The sequence below is a fragment of the Budorcas taxicolor genome, chromosome 20 (assembly GCF_023091745.1).
Source record: "Budorcas taxicolor isolate Tak-1 chromosome 20, Takin1.1, whole genome shotgun sequence".
Lineage (NCBI taxonomy): Eukaryota > Metazoa > Chordata > Mammalia > Artiodactyla > Bovidae > Budorcas > Budorcas taxicolor.
The window spans coordinates 6,525,918-6,548,112 of NC_068929.1; the positions used below are offsets into that span (position 1 = coordinate 6,525,918).

General features: G+C 38.0%; 1 protein-coding gene across 1 annotated transcript in view; it reads left to right on the top strand.

Moving 5' to 3' along the window:
• Positions 1-22,195, top strand: part of RANBP17 (RAN binding protein 17) — a 347,799-nt gene that overhangs the window by 67,388 nt on the left and 258,216 nt on the right. The window contains exon 13 of the mRNA XM_052659359.1: positions 12,670-12,775. Coding sequence (XP_052515319.1) covers positions 12,670-12,775 — 106 coding nt within the window. The remainder of the gene's footprint in view (positions 1-12,669; positions 12,776-22,195) is intronic.

The following is a 22,195-nucleotide window of genomic DNA, read 5'->3' on the forward strand; positions in this document are numbered from 1 at the left end:
ACAAAATTGTATAGTCACAAGCAAAAGACTGAAACTGGACCCCTATCTTTCACAATACACAAAAAGTGACTCAAAATAAGTTAAAGACTTAAATATAAGACCTGAAGCCATAAAACACCTAGAGGAAAACAGAGGTAATAAGCTCCTTGACGTTGATCTTGGCTGTGAATTTTTGGATTGACACCAAAAGAAAAGGCAACAAAAGCAAAAATAAACAAGTGGGACTGAGTCAAACTAAAAAGTTTCTGCACAGCGCAAGAAACCCTCAACAAAATGAAGACAGCATACTGAATGGGAGAAGGTATTTATAAACATGTCTGATAAGGGGCTAGTATCTAAAATACGTAAAGAACTCATAGAGCTAATTAGCAAAAAAAAAAAAAAAAAACACACAGTTTAAAAACGAGCAGAGGATTTGAATAGATATTTCAAAGGAAGACATACTAATGGATATTAGGTAGGAGAAAAGGTACTCAGTGTCACTGATTGTCAGGAAAATGCAAATGAAAATCACAATGAGCTATCACCTCACACCTGTTAGAATGGCTGTTATCTTAAAGACAAGGTATTCTTGTTTGCAAGAATGTGGGGATGTAAATTGTTGTAGCCTATGTGGAAAACTGTGTGGATCATGACACACTGTTGAAAACATTTAAAGAGATGGGAATACCAGACCACCTTACCTCCCTCCTGAGAAACCTGTGTGCAGAAGCAGCAGTTAGAACCAGTCATGAAAGAATGGATTGATTGGAAATCGGGAAAGGAGCACATCAAGGTTGTATACTGTCACCTGCTTATTTAACTTATATGCATAGTCCATCATGAGAAACGCTGGGCTGGAAGAAGGACAAGCTGGAATCAAGATTGCCAGGAGAAATATCAATAACCTCAGATATGCAGATGACACCACCCTTATGGCAGAAAGTGAAGAAGAACTAAAGAGCCTCTTGATGAAAGTGAAAGAGGAGAGTGAAAAAGCTGGCTTAAAACTCAACATTCAGAAAACAAAAATCACAGTATCCGGTTCTATTACTTCATGGCAAATAGAAGGGGAAAAATTGAAAGCAGTGACATGTTTTCTTTCTTGGACTCCTAAATCACTGTGGATGATGACTGCAACCATGAAATTAAAAGATGCTTGCTCCTTGGAAGAAAAGCAGCAACAAACCTATTTCTACTCAAATGAAGTGACATCACTTTTCCAGCGTATAGTCCAAGCCATGTTTTTTCCAGAGTCATGTACAGATGTCAGAGTTGGAACATAAAGAAGGCTGAGCACCGAAGAACTGATGCTCTCAAACTGTGGTCCTAGAGAAGTGCCTGAAGAGTGCCTTGGACAGCGAGGAGACAAATCATTTAATCCTAAAGGAAATGAACCCAGACTATTCATTGGAAGGACTGATGTTAAAACTGAAGCTCCAATACTTTGACCACCTGATGTGAAGAGCTGACTCATTGGAAAAGACCCTGATGCTGGGAAAGATTGAGTACAGGAGAAAGGGGACAGAGGATGAGCTGGTTGGATGGCATCACTGACTCAATAGACATAACTTTGAGCAAACTCCAGGAGATAGTGAAGGACAGGAAACACTGGTGTGATGTAGTCTGTGAGTTCATGAAGAATCCTACATGACTGAGCGACTGAACGACAACAGTATGGAGGGTCCTCAAAAAGTTAAAAACGTAACAATACCATATGACCTAGCAGTTCCATTTCTGAGTTTTTATTTGAAGAAAACAAATACACTAATTTGAAAGAATGTCTACACCCACATGTTCATTGAAGCCTTGTTTGTAGTACTCAAGACATTGAAGCAACCTTTGATGGAGAGGAGTGAATAAAGAAAATGTGATGTGTGTGTATACACATATGTATGTAAAATTATACATTTTATATATATAAAAGGAATATTTTTTGACCATATATAAAGAATGACATCTTGCCCTTTGTAGCAATATGTATTGACCTTTAGGGCATTTTAAATGAACTCAGAGAAAGACAAATACTATATGATCTCATTATATGTGAAATCTTAATAACAAGCCTAACTCATAGATACAGAGCAGAGATTGGTAGTTGTTAGAGGTGGGACTTGGGGAATGGTTGAAATGAGTAGAGACAGTCAAAAGGTATAAACTTCCAGTTATAAAATAAAATCATGGAGATGTAATATACAGCACACCAGCTATAGTTAATAATACTGTATTGCATGTTTGAGAAGTTCTGAGAGAGTAGAGTTTAAAAATTCTCACCACAGGAAAATAAAATTTGTGACCCTCTGGTGTTGAATGTTAGCTAGACTTACTATGGTGATCATTTCACAGTGTATACAAATACCAAATCATTGTATTGTACCCCTGAAACTAATATATATGTTAGTTCAATTATATCTCAGTTTTTAAAATTTACCAGATTCATAAAACAAGTCTCAACTAAATTCAGTAATCATTGAACCCACATTTTCTTTCCAATTTGCAATTAAAACTAACCCGCTTTTGAACTGTGGTGTTGGAGAAGACTCTCGAGAGTCCCTTGGACTGCAAGGAGATCCAACCAGTCCATACTAGAGGAGATCAGTCCTGGATATTCCTTGGAAGGACTGATAATGAAGCTGAAACTCCAGTACTTTGGCAACCTCATGCAAAGAGTTGACTCATTGGAAAAGACCCTGATGCTGGGAGGGATTGAGGGCAGGAGGAGAAGGGGACAACAGAGCATGAGATGGCATCACCAACTTGATGGACATGAGTTTGGGTAAACTCTAGGAGTTAGTTATGGACAGGGAGGCTTGGCATGCTGCGATTCGTGGGGTTGCAAAGAGTAGGACACGACTGAGTAACTGAACTGAACTGCAAAAAATAAAAATTACGTGTAGTTCGTAATTTTATAAACATACTTCTAAGTAACTATGGAGTAAAATAAGTTGTCTTGGGGAACTTTTAAAAAGAGAGAGAAAAATAGAAATATAACATGTTTGGAACTCAGTTGAAGATTTATTTCACAAAAAGAAGAAAGGCCATAATGTAACTGAAGCCTCCAAGTTGAATGTTAGAAGGAAACAACAGATCAAACCCAGAGAAAGGAGAAAGACGGAAACAACAAAAATTAATTAACCAAAAGATAAAGATTCAGTGAAATTAAAAAATGAAAAGTTAATTCTCTAAAAATACTAATAAAATTGACAGACCTCTCATAAGAAGGAAAGTGAATTCACAAGTAACATTAGGATCAAGAAGGGAAATACAGATATAACAAAGTTTTAAAAGATAAAAGTTATACATAGTATTTTTTTTAAGGTCAACAAGTTAGAAAACTTGAGATGAATGAATTCCTAGAAAAATAACCTAAAGTTAACTCAAGATTAAAAAAAAAAAATACACCAGTAGTGGGAGAAGATATTTGCAGCACATAAACACACACTTCAGCTTCCCTCGTGGCTCAGATGGTAAAGCGTCTGCCTGCAACGCGGGAGACCCAGGTTCGATTCCTGGGTCGGGAAGACCCTCTGGAGACGCAAATGGCAATCCACTCCAGCACTGTTGCCTGGAGAATCCCATGGATGCAGGAGCCTGATAGGCTACAGTCCATGAGGTCGCAAAGAGTCGGACGTGACTGAGCGACTTCACTTCATACACACACTAACCCAGGCAAGGTTCACCGTTGAGAAGAGTCTGGAAAATTTTCCTAGAAATAAAGCAAGCAGTTCTTTAGGGAAATGAAAAACAGAAGCAAACATGTTACTACTTGTAAGAGAAATGGAAATTAAGGCACATGAGATACCATTTTACTTCCAGTAGATTGGCAAAAATAAATCTTATAGGAGAATGTCGATCAAAAGAAATTCTTATATACTACTGGTAGGAGTATAAAATATAGTCAGTTGAAAACAGAATGGAAATCAGTTTGGTGTTATCTTGGAAAGTAAACATTTGAATTCCTGCTGACCTGGAGCTTCTACTCTTAGGTATGTCTTTTAGAAAATCTCTTCTAAACAAGAGAACATGTTTGAGAATGTTTGTAGCCTAAATGTTATTAAGGCAAAAAATGTTAAAAGTTCAAATGCCCATCAACATGAAAATGGATAAACAGATCATAATATGCATAATACATAATACAGTAGAATATTATAGTAAAAAATGAATGTACTTCAAGTATACCTAAAAATTAATTTCAGATATATTTAGTGAAAAAATAAGCAGTTTCAGAAAATTGTTTTTATTAATAGTATGAGGTCTTCCCCTGGATTAAGAAATGGCAACCTGATCTAGTAATCTTGCCTGGAAATATTCCATGGACAGAAGAGTCTGGTGGCTACAGTCTGTGGGGGTGCAAAGAGTCCGATGCAACTGAGCACGCATGTATATATAGTGTGAAACACTTAACCCTGAAACAAGTGAGGCTAAAAATATATTGGTAGGAATATATGTAATAGTGATAAAAAATGTCAAGAAAATATTAAGCACCCAATACATATTTGGCTTCCCTGCTGGCTCAGATGGTAAAGCGTCTGCCTACAATGCAGGAGACCCTGCAGGTTCAGTCCCTGGGTTGGGAAGCTCTCCTGGAGAAGGAACTGGCACCGCACTCCAGTCCTCTTGCCTGGAAAACCCCATGGACGGAGGAGCTAGGGTGCAAGGTAGAGGGACAAGCTAGGGGAGGGGTGTGGCGATAGATGGGACAGTATTGGTAAAGCTGTGGCTAAATTGGACAGGGAGTTCACTGGATTTGTTTTATTCTATAGTCATCGACCTATATCTGAGGTTACCACACTTAGTAATTCAACCAACCACAGAAAATACCCTCCCCGCTCTAAAAGACTTCGAGAACGTTCCAAAAAGCCAGATTTGAATTAGCCATGTGCCTGGTGGGCTGCCTTCTATGTGGTCGCTCAGAGTTGGACACGACTGAAGCGACTTAGCAGCAGCAGCAGCAACTATTCACCTGGCATTTATATTGTATTTACAACTGTTTACCTAGGCTTTGCATTATATTAGGTTTATAAGTAATCTGGAAATGATTTAAAGCCTATGGGGGTTATAGGTTATATGCAAACACTGTGTGTGCTATTTTATATAAGGGTATTGAGCATCTGTGACTTCCCTGGTGGCTCAGACGGTAAAGTGTCTGCCTACAATGCGGGAGACCCGGGTTCAGTCCCTGGATCAGGGAGATTTCCTGGAGAAGGAAATGGCAGCCCACTCCAATACCCTTGCCTGAAAAATCTGACGGACAGAGAAGCCTGGTAGGCTACAGTCCATGGGGCCGCAAAGAGTCAGACACGACTGAGCGACTTCACTTTCTTTCACTTTCACTTGAGGATCTGTAGATTTTGTTATCCAGGGGTGTTGTAGAAATAATCCCTTTCGGATACTGAGAGAGAAGACTATACTTCGTATACATTACATATATTCTTTTGTAAGTATCATATTACGTTACAATGTAAAAAGATTCATTTGTAAAATCAAAGACTTGTTTTGGATATTGAATGAAAGTATAGCTGTTCTAAGATACATTAATAAAATTAACTGAAATGTAATAGTTTATTGGTATTAAATAGATCTGTCTTTTGAGTAAAATAAGTCAGGTGTGATTCTTGATAAATATAATTCAGAGTTTTTACAGTATTGAAACATTATTTCAAAGTTTCTAATATACTGCCTGTTACATAGAAAATGTTTAGTATTTATATTTTCCTTCTATTTGAAAGGTTAGTGAGAAGTCTGTCTGCTCTTTAAAAATGTCTGTAGTCTGCTCGAAAATAATCGTTTTATGTTATGACAAGTGCCTAATGCAGTTCTAGTTTGCACTGCTATATGTAGTAGTGTTCAGTTTCTTTTGTATAAAGACTTCAGTTAGTGTTGGACAAAGAAAATTATATGCTCTTGTTATGTGTGCTTTAATTTGGATGCTTAATGGCTTTTAATGTTACAAAATAAGTTTATTATTATGATCTCATTTGTATAATATTGTCTTGCTCCTCCATATTTGTGGTGATATGGTCATGGTTTCGAAAAACAATAATCCCTGAGAAATAGGTCATTAACAGTAGTTAACGATTACTTGTGATCTATGGTAATGACTGATTTCTTTGGGATTATTGAGGTTATAAACCATAATTACAGATTATTACAGCAATAATTATTTTGTTAGAGGAAAAAATGTTCTGTTCTTGAACAGCTGTGGAAACAAGTGCCCTGAATATTTCAGAGTAAATACAAAAATGGAAAGCTGTAATGGAAATATAATCTCAGATCAGATTTTTTAAAAAAATTATAGATATGAAACTTATATATAGGATATTTAAATTTCTAAATACAGTTTAGATTTACAGTTTTACTTGATTCTTTAAACTTTCTGGATATAATTACATAACCAGTGTAAATTTTTAACATCTATTTAAAGACCATCCCTCTAAAAATTCTAGAGTTTTAGGGAAGGATTAATGTGTATGAGAAATATCATTCCTCATGAAAATTTTATTTGATAGATTAATAAAAGTACCTTTATATTTCATTGTTCATGTCTAACACTGATGCTAATTTATTAGTAGTTGTCTATTTTTAGGGTTAAAAATATCTGCTTTTCTGTCTTGTACAATAAAAAATCACTGCTAAAACATGGAAAGAATAACTGTACATTCTACTTTTCTTTGTACAAACTTCCATTCAAAATTTACCATAATTTTAGAAAAGAATGTTCAGTTGATCATATGCTATCTTCGCATACCATTCTTTGATATCAAGTCTTAATTTCAAGGTCAGAGAATAAATGAACTAAAGAGTAAAAAGTTTAAATTTGAGAAATTCATGTCCTATATTTAGCATTTATTATTAGACAATAATACTCATCGCATGAATATCACATGAGGAGAAGGGAATGATAGAGGATGAGATGGTTGGATGGCACCACCAGTTCAATGGACATGAGGTTGAACAGACTCCAGGAGATAATGAAGGACAGAGAAGCCTGGCGTGCTGCAGTCCATGGGGTCTCGAAGAGTCAGAAATGACTGAGCGACTGAACAACAACAACGCTTATCACACTGCATTGAAAAAATCAGTTTTTCGTGTTTTTCCCTCTTACTAAATTCAGTCTGCTGGATATAGGGTCTCTCTGTCCCTTTTCACCCTGCTTCATATTTATATCCCAGTGGGCAGAACATGACATATAGCAGATACTCAAAATGAAGGAACAAAACAAGAAAGCAGATTGTTGCTTTGTTTTATCTAATCTTGGAATGTGCTCATTGGGCAACTCAAATTATTTGCTGTTCTGCATTTGGCCATGAATGATCCACAAGTATTAATTTGGGTAATTACAAATGTGTAAGTTTTATCAAGAAGATGAATTTGCAAATAACACGATAGACTAGATCATGTATCGTACCTTGTATTGAATGTGTGTTGAAAAGTTGCTTTTATCTAAGCAATAGAAATGGAACTACAATTACCATTCATCTTTAATAGTGACTCTACATTTTAATGTTTATTTAAATTGATAAATAAGCTGTTAACTTTTTTTTGCCTGTTTCATGCTATAGTTTCTAGGTAATGGTCTCTGAATTCAACATGTATGCACGCTCAGCCATGTCTTAATTCAGTGACCCATATCTGTTTAGTCAGTCATGTATGCCAGGTGCTGTTTTAGGCCCTGGATGTGCAATAGGCAACCCAACAGGAGCAGTAATGGCTGCCATGCAGTTTATGTTCTCTTGGAATAGGCAGATAACAAAGCGAAATAAATAATGAAATGTATTTTGTTAGAGAGTGATAAGTGCTAAAATTTTATAAAATATTAAATCAGGAAAGGGGAATATGAAATGTCAGCAGATTATGTTCTGTAATTGGGTGACAGCAATGGCCGGCATCACCTAAATGACTCTTTATTCTAAAGCCTTCTGTCTTTGCTGGGATGTTTGATGAATGAGCTATAGTTGGGCATTTCTGTCTCCATGAAGTCTCTCTACATCGCTAGCCTTTTAATAGTATGACAGTCTCAGGGTATATGGTCTTCTGACATGGTAAATGGCTTCCTCTCAGGGAAAATTCCCTGAGAGCCTGGAGGAAGCTGCCAATTCTCTAAAGATTAAGCCTAGTCCTGGAATAAGTGTCACTTATGCAATATTCTTTTAGTTAAAGTCCAGCCCAGACTTACAAAGGATTGGAAAAATAGATCCACTTCTTAATGGCAATTGTATACATGGAGGGAAGGAACTGATGATGGGTATCTTGAAGTCATGGGCTTCCCAGGTAGTGCAGTAGTAAAGAATCTGCCTGCCAAGCAGGAGACCTGGATTCTATCCCTGGGTTTGGAAGATCCCCTGGAGGAAATGGCAACCCACTTCAGCATTCTTGCTTGGGAAATCCCATGGGCAGAGGAGCCTGGTGGGCTACAATCGATGTGGTCACATAAGATTTGGACGTGACTGAGCAACTAGGCAGCACTAGCAGCATCTTGAGGCATGCTATCATACTCTAGGTATTGAAAATTGATAGGATCGCTGTGTAAGGCCTGACTGAAAAGGTGAATCCAAAGTTAGACTAGTCAACATGGTTGTGTCTTTTTCCAGTTATATCAAACTGTATGCAGATAGACAAAGAGTAGGTGGGGAATTGGATTTAAACAATTATGGTTTTGTAAGATGAGAATGCAGCCATGAAATTAAAAGACGCTTACTCCTTGGAAGAAAAGTTATGACCAACCTAGACAGTATATTCAAAAGCAGAGACATTACTTTGCCGACTAAGGTCCGTCTAGTCAAGGCTATGGTTTTTCCTGTGGTCATGTATGGATGTGAGAGTTGGACTGTGAAGAAGGCTGAGTGCCAAAGAATTGATACTTTTGAACTGTGGTGTGGGAGAAGACTCTAGAGTCCCTTGGACTGCAAGGAGATCCAACCAGTCCATTCTGAAGGAGATCAACCCTGGGATTTCTTTGGAAGGAATGATGCTAAAGCTGAAACTCCAGTACTTTGGCCAGCTCATGTGAAGAGTTGACTCATTGGAAAAGACTCTGATGCTGGGAAGGATTGAGGGCAGGAGAAGGGGACGACCGAGGATGAGATGGCTGGATGGCATCACGGACTCGATGGACATGAGTCTGAGTGAACTCCGGGAGATGGTGATGGACAGGGAGGCCTGGCGTGCCTTGATTCATGGGGTCTCAAAGAGTCGGACATGACTGAGCGACTGAACTGAAGATGAGAATGTAGAGGAAGAGAGAAATTGACCTATGCAGGATAGATTATAATGACTGACAACAGAACTGAATATAGGTAAGCAGGTTAGAGAAGATATGAAGGGTATAAGAAAGTGAAAAAAAAAAAAAAAAAACAAATCCCCAAAGACTATTACAACTAATACAAGAGTAGCAAAGTTGCAGAATACAAGATCAGTAAGTAAAAATCAACAGTGGGTTTATATATTAACAGTGAACCATCAAAATTAAGTGAAGCCTACTTACAATACCATTAAAAAGAACAAAATACTTAGGTAAAAACTTTGCAAAAGTGTTAAATCTTATACACTGTAAAATGTTATTAAAATAAATCAGAGATCTAAATAAGTTGGAAGACATCCATGGTCATGGTTCAGAGGACGATGCTGTTTAGAACGATTCCTCAAATTGACCTAGAGTCAATGTAATCTCTGCTAAAATCCCAGCTGGCTTCTTTGCAGGAATTGACAAGCTGATCCTTAAATTGATGTGGAAATCCAGGAGACCCAGTATATCCAAAATAATTTTGGAAAAAAATAAATGAAGTTGAAAGACTCATACTTACTTATTTCAAAATTTACTACAGAGCAGCAGTAATCAAGATAGCGCAGTATTGGTGTAAAGGTAGACACTCAATCAAGGATATATAATTGAGAGTTCAGGTAATAAATGCTCCAGTTTGTAATCAGGTGACTTTTGATTAGGATGAGAAGACAATTCAATGAAAAACGGATTGTCATTTCAACAAATGATGCAGGGACAGCTGAATGTCCACACGCAAAAGAATGAAGTTGGACCCCGATGTCCCACAGTACACACATCAAATGAATCATAGACCTAAATGTAAGAGTTAAAGCTATGAAACTCTTAGAAGAAAATGTAGAACTAAATCTTTATGACTTTGGATTGGGCAGTGGTTCTTTAGATTTGATATCAAAAGCTGAAATATCAAAAGAAAAACTAGCAGTTTTGTACCACATGAAAGTTAAACATTTCTGTGCTTCAAAGGATGCCATCAAGAAAATGAGAACAACCCACAGAATGGGAGACCATGTTTGCTAATCACGTTTCTGACAAGGAACTTGTGTCAGGATTATATAAAGAACTCTTGCAACTCAATGAATAAAAAGATAAATAGCCCAATTTTAAAATGAGCAAAGAATTTAAATAGACATTTCTTCAAAGAAGACATAAAAAAAGACCAGTAAGCACATGGAAAAGGCTCAGCATTGTTGGTCATTAGGGGAAGGCACGTCAGAGTTACAAGATACCACTTTATATCCACTAGGAGAGATACAATAAAAAGATAGGTAATACCAAGTATTGGCAAGGATTTGGAGAAGTTGGGCTTTCATACTTTGCTGGTGGGAAGGTAAAATGATACAGCTGCTTTGGAAAGTAGTTTGGTAGTTCCTCAGAATGTTAAAATACAGGTTTCATATGACCCACCAATTCCAATTCTTGATATGAATCCCAACTCTTGATATGAAGAGTCATGAAAACATATCTACATTAAAAACTCTATGCAAATGTTCATAGAAGCATTATTTACAAAGCCAAAATGTGAAAACAGCCCAAGTGTCTATCAACTTTTGAATGGGTAAACAAAATGTGATATACCCCAAAAATGGAATGTTATTTGAACATAAAAATGATTGAAATCCCAATGCAAGAAGCTATAACATGGTTCATCCTTACATGTTATACTAAGCGAAAGAAGATAGTCACACAGATCACACTGTGTGAGTTCATCCATATGAAATAGAATGGGAAAAATCTAAGGAGACATAAAGTAGATTAGTGGTTGCTTGGTTCCTTAGGGCTGCGGGGGTGTGGAGTGGTGCAGAATAAGATTTCAAGAGGGATGGATAAGTTCTAAAGCTAGAATGTGGTGATTGTATTACCCTGTGAATTCTTTCAAAAACATTGAGTCATATACTTTAAGTGGTATGTGAATTACATTTCAGTGAAGTTGTTTAGGTGTTCAAGTGATTGTAGTTCCCTAATAGAACAAAGGATTGTTGGGAGTTGGAAGATATGTCTTTGTAGATAATTCAAGTTGTTACCAGTTATGATAAAAATAATGCTGGAAAGAGTGACAGTGGACCAGCAACCAATATATTCAAAAGATAAGAAGGAACTCAAAGTAGAGTGGTAGTTGGCAATATGAAAGATAATTTGGTACTATGAGGACATAAGATGTAAAGCTGAGTGCTTTTACAGTGGAGCGGGAGAATGTTCTGGAAGTAAAAACGAGGAACATCAACTGAACACCTGGGTTTGAGGCCCAAGAGGTGCAGAAAAAATCAGCTGCCACTTGAGAGGGTCCACAGAAGTGAGGTCGTCAAAGGAGAGCCTTCTGTTGTTAATAGGCTTTAATATTGATCTTAAAACACATCTCAACTGCATATTGGTAACTTGTTATCAGTTTCCTACATGGGCCTTTTTTCTGTTAACTTTTTTTGCCCACTAATTTTACGTTTCTTGAAGCTTGAGTTTGTTTTATAAATTACTTGATCAGGGTAGAGTTCTGTTTTTACATTGCTAATATAAAGGCTGCATACTTAGTCAATTATGATTTATTCATGGTTTTGTGATAGATTAAGGGGATGTGGATACTTACCAGGTAAGATTTTTTGTTTAATTTCTTTTTTGAAAAATAATTGATTTGTTGTTAATTGCTCATAAAGATCTCAAAAATCTTGGAGAATTTGAGACGTAGATGAGTGACTCTAAAGATGAAATGTGTCTAAACAAGAATTACTCAATAAATACCTTCATTTCTAAAGTCAGTTTTGACTGCCCCACAGATCTGTGGAGACGCAGGTGTTGCCATTTGTGCCACTCTTGTAAAGTCATTTAGTCCTTTGCTGCTACTCCCCATGAAGTTAATTTGGTCATCAAACAATGTAATTTGCATAGTAAAAATTTTGTATTTTTAAAATACAAAGGGAGTAAATTTATTACCATCTGTTATCTTCCAAGCCTGGGTAGTATTAAAAATGACGAGACTGGTACTATCATGACATGGACTGTTCAAAAAAACACTGGTCATTGGATCATAGTTATACTTACTAACAGCCCTTGATGTTAACATTACATTTGGTGTTTTGTTATCAAATTTATGTTCATCAAGTCTTCATGGTAGATATTATTTTCTCCAGTTTGCAAATGAAAATCCTAAAGAGGTAAGTAGCTTATGTAAAATCACATAGCATATTGGTAGAGCTGGGATTCATAGTTGTTTCAGGTTCTTAAATATGATTTAAACTCTTCTACTGCCTTGATGAACTTTATGAAAACCAACTCTTCACTCTGTGTTAGGTAGGAACTAAGTTCACAGTTTATCACTAGGTTGGAAGAAATTTTGCTCATTTTAGAATATTCTGAAAAATAAGCTTTGTTTCTATCTAAACTTTGTTTCTTTCTAAACTCTTCTTTTTATGTATTAGGACGTCTTGCCTGGCTGGTATACTTAGTTGGAACAGTTGTTGGAGGAAGATTAACATATACCAGTACAGATGAACATGATGCTATGGATGGAGAATTATCCTGTCGGTAAGTAGTAGCCATATAATTTACAGAAGTTTCCTAAGTACTTAGAAATTTAGTTTTTGAGCTAGTACTATGAGCTCAAGCATTTTGGACTAGGCCTTTTAGGGAAGGTATTATTTTCCTTTCTATTGATGAGAAGACCAGGGCTTAGAGCTTAAGTGATTTGTAGGAGTCATATCAATGATAAATAGTACAGTCAAATATATGAATATGAGTGAATTTATATGAATACATGAATAAGAGTGAGCTGTTTTTCCATATATTGTACTTCATCTTTAATAGTGTATTTCTTTTAGAATTGATGTACTTGTGTGTTTCTGGCTCGTCGCTGCATGGACTTGTTTCTAGTTGCAGCGAAGGGGGGTGCTCTTTAGTTGTGGTGGGTGGGTTCTCATGGTGGTGGCCCCTCTCCCCGCACAGCACAGGCTCTAGGGGGCACATGCTTCAGTAGTTGCGGCACGTGGCCAATTGCAGCTCCCTGGCTCTAGAGCGCAGGCTCAGTAGTTGTGGCACACAGACTTTGTTGCTCTGCAGCATGTAGGATCTTCCTGGATCAGGGATTGAACCTGTGTCTCCTGCATTGGCAAGCAGATTCTTTACCACTGAGCCACAGGGAAGCCCCAATATCTTTCTGTATAACAAAATAATACATATTTTTCTGAACGCTTTATAAAGTTTCAAATAAAAAGTTACATATTAATTTGAAGATAACTACTGTCATTTGGTAAAGATCTTTGAGTCTTTTTAATTGATATTTGAAAGTTATATATACTACATGTGTATTTTTCAACTTTTTTTAACAAAAATTGTATTATACTTAAATATTGTAAACTGAAATGGGGATACTAGTACTGATAATTAATAATAGCCCAGGAGAAAGGAGTAGTGACCCTACAAGAGACTGAGCCAGGTTGCTGTGAGTGTCTAGGAGTCTCCAGCAGAGGCGTGGGTTGGCGGTGGCCCGCTCCAGTGTCGGGGGCACTGAGTGCTGCAGTATGTGCACAGGACATTTTGAAGGAGGTCACTGTTATCTTCATTCAGTTCAGTTCCGTTCAGTTGCTTAGTTGTGTTCAACTCTGCAGACCCCACGGACGGTAGTACACCAGGCTTCCCTATCCTTCACTAGCTCCCGGAGCTTGCTCAAAGTCATGTCCATCTAGTCGGTGATGCCATCCAACCATCTCATCCTCTGTCGTCCCCTTCTCCTCCTTCCTGCAATCTTTTCCCAGCATCAAGGTCTTTCCCAGTGACTCAGTTCTTTGCATCAGGTGGCCAAAGTATTGGAGTTTCAGCTTCAGCATCAGTCCTTCCAATGAATATTCAGGACTGATTTCCTTTAGGATGGACTAGTTTGATCTCCTTGCAGTTCAAGAGACTTCATTACCTCCACCATAGTGTGGTCTCAGGTCAAAGAAAAGGGAGGGAACAGAGCCCCACCCATCAAGAGAAATTTGGATTAAAGATTTACTGAGCATGGCCCCGTCCATTAGAACAAGACCCAGTTTCCCCCTCAGTCAGTCTCTCCCATCAGGAAGCTTCCATAAGCCTGTTACCATTATCCATCAGACAGGAGAAGGCAATGGCAACCCACTCCAGTACCCTTGCCTGGAAAATCCCATGGACAGAGGAGCCTGGTAGGCTGCCGTCCATGGGGTTGCATAGAGTCGGACACTACTGAAGCGACTTAGCAGCAGTAGCATTATCCATCAGAGGGCACATAATCACACGACCCTCCATCCATAGTTCTTCAGGCACTCTAAAACCACAATCACAGGAAACAAATCAAATTGATCACAAGGACCACAGCCTTGTCTCGCTCAGTGAAACTGTGAGCCATGCCGTATAGGACCACCCAGGACAGACGGGTCATGGTGGAGAGTTCTGATGAAATGTGGTCCACTAGACAAGGGAATGGGAAACCACTTCAGTATTCTTGCCTTGAGAACCCCATGATCAACATGAAAAGGCAAAAAGACATGACACTGAAAGGTAAACTCTCCAGGTTGGTAGGTACCCAGTATGCTACTGGATATTGAGTGGAGAAGTAACTCCAGAAGAAATGAACAGACAGAGCAAAAGTGAAAACAATGCCCAGTTGTGGATGTGACTGGTGATGCAAGTAAACTCTGATACTCCAATACTGTAAAGAGCAATACTGCATAGGAACCTGGAATGTTAGGTCCATGAATCAAAGTAAATTGGAAGTGGTCAAACAGGAGATGGCAAGAGTAAACATCAACATTTTAGGAAATCAGTGAACTAAAAGGGACTGGAATGGGTGAATTTAATTCAGTTGATCATTATATCTACTACTGTGGGCTAGAATCCCTTAGAAGAAATGGAGTAACCCTCACAGTCAAGAGACTCCGAAATGCAGTACTTGGGTGCAGTCTCAAAAATGACAGAATGATCTCTGTTTGTTTCCAAGGCAGACCATTCAGTATCAGAGTAATCCCAAGTCGATGCCCCAACCAGTAATCCTAAAGAAGCTGAAATTAAATGGTTCTATGAAAATCTACGAGACCTTCTAGAATTAACAACCAAAGAAGATATTCTATTTATCATAGAGGACTGGAGTGCAAAAGTAGGAAGTCAAGAGATACCTGGAGTAACAGGCAGATTTGGCCTAGGAGTACTAAATTAAGCAGGGCAAAGGCTGACGAGTTTTGCCAAGAGAACGCACTCGTCATAGCAAACACCCTCTTCCAACAACGCAAGAGAAGACTCTACACATGGACATCACCAGATGGTCAATACTGAAATCAGATTGATTATATTCTTTGTAGCCAAAGAAGCTCTATACAGTCAGCAAAAACAAGACCAGGAGCTGACTGTGGCTCAGATCATGAACTCCTTATTGCCAAATTCAGACTTAAATTGAAGAAAATGGGGAAAACCACTAGACCATTCAGGTATGACCTAAATCAAATCCCTTATGACTATACAGTGGAAGTGAGAGAGAGATTTATGGGACTAGATCTGATAGACAGAGTGTCTGATGAAGTATGGATGGAGGTTCATGACATTGTACAGAAGACAGGGATCAAGACCATCCCCAAGAAAGAGAAATGCAAAAAGGCAAAATGGTTGTCTGAGGAGGCCTTACAAACAGCTGAGAAAAGAAGAGAAGCTAAAGGCAAAGGAGAAAAGGAAAGATATACCCATTTGAATGCCGAGTTGGGAAGAATAGCAAGGAGAGATAAGAAAGCCTTCCTCAGTGATCAATGCAAAGAAATAGAGGAAAACAATAGAATGGGAAAGACTAGAGATCTCTTCAAGAAAGTGGTATCTCTTGAAGAGATACCAAGGCAACATTTCATGCACAGATGGGCACAATAAAGGACAGAAATGGTATGCACCTAACAGAAGCAGAAGATATTAAGAAGAGGTAGCAAGAATACACAGAAGTATACAAAAATGATCTTCATGACCCAGATAACCATGATGGTGTGATCGCTCACCTTGAGCCAGATATCCTGGATTGTGAAGTCAAGTGGGCCTTAGGAAGCATCACTAGCAACAAAGCTAGTGGAGGTATTGGAATTCCAGCTGAGCTATTTCAAATCATAAAAGATGATGCTGTGAAAGTGCTGTACTCAATATGCCAGCAAATCTGGAAAACACAGCAGTGGCCACAGGACTGGCAAAAGTCAGTTTTCATTGCATTCCCAAAGAAAGACAATGCCAACGAATGCTCAAACTACTGCACAATTGCACTCATCTCACATGCTAGCAAAGTAATGCTCAAAGATTGAAGGCAGGAGGAGAAGACGACAAGAGAGGATGAGATGGTTGGATGGCATCATTGACTCGATGGACATGAATTTGAGCAAACTTTGGGAGTTGGTGATGGACAGGGAAGCCTGGTGTGCTACGGTCTATGGGGTAGCAAAGAGTCAGACACTGAACTGAACTGAACTGAATACTAATGATAGTATCTAATTTATTTTGGGCCGTTGGAAGGATTAAATGAGTTAATAATTTTAAAGTGCTTAGGACAATACCTGGGAAATAGTAAGCACTGTGTTACCAAAAGAAACTCTAGAACAATTATTTTTTAAAAAATCAAACATTATATTATGAACATTTTACCTGGACATGAAGTAAAAAATGAAGTAGAAATTGTTAGTTGCTCAATATTCTAAGCTATACTGTAAATACCCTTGCTTTGGGAATTTTAGCTTGTTTCTCAGTTTTTCCTTATTACAAAGGTGAATATTCTTTTAGCTGTATTTTTATGTAGATCCAGATAATTTTATTGGAGTTATATCCTAAAAGCTGAGTAGCTGGTTGAATAGTATATATATAGCACTTTAAAGGCTCGGTGCACATCACCACATTGCCTTCTGGAAAAGTACCAGTCTCTCCTCTGAACCCAAAGGCTGTGAGAGGTTATGATTTTTTTCTGCAGTTGAACACTAGGTAGTAGGATTATTATCTTTTCCAACTAAGTTCTCATTTTTTTTTGTATTTCCTTGTTTAGAAGTGGTATCAAACATTCTTTTCCATTCCTTTTCTTGCCATTTCTATTTTTCTTTGTGCTTTTTTATTATATTTAGATTGTACCATTCATTTGGTTTTCTTTTAGATTATCTTTCCTAATTTATTTATAATTACTCAATATATATCAGTATATATCAAAGATTATAATATTTTGCTATTCATTTTGAATATGTCTTCTGTATATATTTTAATGTTTTAGAAATTTATTTTTTACTGGCTTTAAAATGTTTATATTCCTGGAGAAGGCAGTGGCTACCCACTCCAGTATTCTTACCTAGAGAATTCCATGGACAGAGGAGAGAGAGCCTGGCGGGGTACAGTCCGTTGGATCGCAAAGAGTTGGACACGACTGAGAGGCTAAGCACACAAAATATTTATATATTCAAATCTGAATTTTTTTCTTTCATATTTTTAAAACATCAATTCATTAATTTGGCTGTGTCAGGTCTTAGTTGTGGCATGAAGGACTTTCAGTTGCATCATGTGAACTCTTAGTTGTAGCATGTGGGGTCTGAGTTCTCTGGCCATGGGCCAAATCCAGACCCTGTACTGGAAGCATGGGATCCTAGCCACTGGGCCACTAAGGAAGTCCCTGTCATATAGTTTTAATGCTCATATTGAGGAAGGTTGTTCCATGCCTGGATAATAGAAATATTCACCTGTATTTTTTCCTGGTTCCTATACAATTTCAGCTTTTTATATTTAATTTTTAATATATTCAACATATATTTTGTTTTATATGCTTTTTTGAATGTTTCCAAGGTATTAGCCAGTCAGTGTCAAGTCCACTCTCTACCAACTTAAAATGCCATTTAAATGTTACTCAGAATTCTTATGTCTCTTTCTTTGTGTTTCATTCTTTTCCACTGATCTTAGAAGTCTCTTAGTATCATTATTACCCTACTGAAGTCTTTAGTATGATATTCTCCCTAATTATTATTTTTTAATATATTCTTAAGTGTTTAATACATTTGTTGCCATTTTGAATAGGAATTTCTCATTTCATACCATTTATAACCTTTAAGCTATCTCATTTGAAACTATCTCAATTTGAATCTGAATAGAAAGTAAATATTTTAGTTTTTCCTAAGATTCATTATTTCTAATATGAAACCACTTTAAAATATGAATAGAGACATTCTCAAAATGATTTAATTTTAAACCAAGTGAATAATTTGCTTCTGTACCATATTTTATTATAACATGACATTTATTTATTTATTTATTTTTTTAACATGACATATTTACTAAAGTGGGAATTAAGTATAATTTTGGTATAATTATTTTGATTATTTTTTGAAGTTTTCATCATCAAACAGAAAGTTACCCAGTGGCACTATTTCCCTAAATATATATATATATATATATATAACAGGAAATAAACAAAAGTGTGTATTTGCCAAGTAGAAAATTTTAATTTTTTTCTTTAGGCAGCAAACATATTTATTTAGCTTTAAATAATTTTTGTTTTGTGTTTAGCATGTATTCTCTAGAAAACAAAGCCTAAGGTGAAGTTTATCAGGTAATGTTTTGGGGGGAATGGGGAAAAGGCTACATTTTCAGGGAAGACGTAAGGAAGGAAAAGTGAGTGAGAAAATGAGAGAAAACAAATAGAATTAATACTCATTTTTCAGAGATTCCATTTTTGCACATTTGTACACTTGCTAAAATTTGTTAACCACCAAATCAATACTCATGCCAGTGACTGCAGTCATGAAATTAAGACACTTGCTCCTTAGAAGGAAAGCTATGACAAACCGGGACAGCATATTAAAAGGCAGAGACGTCAGTTTGCTGACAAAGATCCATATAGTCAAAGCTGTGGTTTTTCTAGTACTCATGTATGGATATGAGAGTTGGACCATAAAGAAGGATAAACACCGAAAAATTGATGCTTTCAAATTGTGGTGCTGGAGAAGTCTCTTGAGAGTCGCTTGGGCAGCAAGAACATCAAACCAGTCCATCCTAAAGGAAATCAGCTCTGGATATTCATTGAAAGGACTCTAGTACTTTGGCCAACTGATGCAAAGAGCCAACTTTTCTCATTGGAAAAGACCCTGATGCTGATAATAGCTTACAGTTAACGGTGTCGGATTTGTGATCTCCAAAGAAGAAGATTTAGCTTTGGGACCAGAGACCAGGCTTGGTCACTCAAGAGCTTTTGTGTAGCAGAGTTTTATTAAAGTATGATAAGGGACAAGGGAAACTTCTGACATAGACATCAGAAGGGGGACATGGACTAGCTCCCTCGCTAGTCTAAGCAAGGGAGCTATATACTTTTTCAATTGGTTATTCAGTTCAGTTCAGTTCAGTCATTCAGTCGTGTCCGACTCTCTGCAAATCCATGAATCGCAGCACGCCAGGCCTCCCTGTCCATCACCAACTCCCGGAGTTCACTCAGACTCACATCCATCGAGTCCGTGATGCCATCCAGCCATCTCATCCTCTGTCGTCCCCTTCTCCTCCTGCCCCCAATCCCTCCCAGCATCAGAGTCTTTTCCAATGAGTCAACTCTTCGCATGAGGTGGCCAATGTGCTGGAGTTTCAGCTTTAGCATCATTCCTTCCAAAGAAATCCCAGGGTTGATCTCCTTCAGAATGGACTGGTTGGATCTCCTTGCAGTCCAAGGGACTCTCAAGAGTCTTCTCCAACACCACAGTTCAAAAGCATCAATTCTTCAGCACTCAGCCTTCTTCACAGTCCAACTCTCACATCCATACATGACCACAGGAAAAACCATAGCCTTGACTAGACGAACCTTTGTTGACAAAGTAATGTCTTTGCTTTTGAATATGCTATCTAGGTTGATCATAACTTTTCTTCCAAGGAGTAAACGTCTTTTAATTTCATGGCTGCAGTCACGATCTGCTGTGATTTTGGAGCCCCCCAAAATAAAGTCTGACACTGTTTCCACTGTTTTTCCATCTATTTCCCAGAAAGTGATGGGACCAGATGCCATGATCTTCGTTTTCTGAATGTTAAGCTTTAAGCCAACTTTTTCACTCTCCTCTTTCACTTTCATCAAGAGGCTTTTTAGCTCCTCTTCACTTTCTGCCATAAGGGTGATGTCATCTGCATATCTGAGATTATTCATATTTCTCCCGGCAATCTTGATTCCAGCTTGTGCTTCTTCCAGCCCAGCGTTTCTCATGATGTACTCTGCACAGAAGTTAAATAAGCAGGGTGACAATATACAGCCTTGACGTACTCCTTTTCCTATTTGGAACCAGTCTGTTGTTCCATGTCCAGTTCTAACTGTTGCTTCCTGACCTGCATATAGGTTTCTCAAGAAGCAGGTCAGGTGGTCTGGTATTCCCATCTCTTTCAGAATTTTCCACAGTTTCTTGGGATCCACACAGTCAAAGGCTTTGGCATAGTCAATAAAGCAGAAATAGATGTTTTTCTGGAACTCTCTTGCTTTCTCCATGATCCAGTGGATGCTGGCAATTTGATCTCTGTTTCTGCTGCCTTTTCTAAAACCAGCTTGAACATCTGGAAGTTCACGACGGTTCATGTATTGCTGAAGCCTGGCTTGGAGAATTTTGAACATTACTTTACTAGCATGTGAGATGAGTGCAATTGTGTGGTAGTTTGAGCATTCTTTGGCATTGCCTTTCTTGGGATTGGAATGAAAATTGACCTTTTCCAGTCCTGTGGCCGCTGCTGAGTTTTCCAAATGTGCTGGCATATTGAGTGCAGCACTTTCACAGCATCATCTTTCAGGATTTGAAATAGCTCAACTGGAATGCCGTCACCTCCACTAGCTTTGTTCATAGTGATGCTTTCTAAGGCCTACTTGACTTCACATTCCAGGATGTCTGGCTCTAGATTAGTGATCACACCATCGTGATTATCTGGGTCATGAAGATATTTTTGGACAGTTCTTCTGTGTATTCTTGCCACCTCTTCTTAAAATCTTCTGCTTCTGTTAGGTCCATACCATTTCTGTCCTTTATTGAGCCCATCTTTGCGTGAAATGTTCCCTTGGTATCTCTAATTTTCTTGAAGAGATCTGTAGTCTTTCCTATTCTGTTGTTTTCCTCTATTTCTTTGCATTGATCACTGAGGAAGGCTTTCTTATCTCTTCTTTCTATTCTTTGGAACTCTGCATTCAGATGCTTATATCTTTCCTTTTCTCCTTTGCTTTTCGCTTCTCTTCTTTTCACAGCTATTTGTAAGGCCTCCCCAGACAGCCATTTTGCTTTTTTGCATTTCTTCTCCATGGGGATGGTCTTGATCCCTGTCTCCTGTACAGTGTCACAAACCTCATTCTGTAGTTCATCAGGCACTCTATCTATCAGATCTAGGCCCTTAAATCTATTTCTCACTTCCACTGTATAATCATAAGGGATTTGATTTAGGTCATGCCTGAATGGTCTAGTGGTTTTCCCTACTTTCTTCAATTTAAGTCTGAATTTGGTAACAAGGAGTTCATGATCTGAGCCACAGTCAGCTCCCGGTCTTGTTTTTGTTGACTGTATAGAGCTTCTCCATCTTTGGCTGCAAAGAATATAATCAGTCTGATTTTGGTGTTGACCATCTGGTGATGTCCATGTGTAGAGTCTTCTCTTGTGTTGTTGGATGAGGGTGTTTTCTATGAACAGTGCATTTTCTTTGCAAAACTTTATTAGTCTTTGCCCTCCTTCATTCCATATTCCAAGGCCAAATTTGCCCGTTACCCCCAGGTGTTTCTTGACTTCCTACTTTTGCATTCCAGTCCCCTATAATGAAAGGGACATCTTTTTTGGGTGTTAGTTCTAAAAGGTCTTGTAGGTCTTCATAGAACCATTCAACTTCAGCTTCTTCAGTGTTACTGGTTGGGGCATAGACTTGGATTACTGTGATATAGAATGGTTTGCCTTGGAAATGAACAGAGGGCACCCCAAGACAGGCGGGTCATGGTGGAGAGGTCTGACAGAA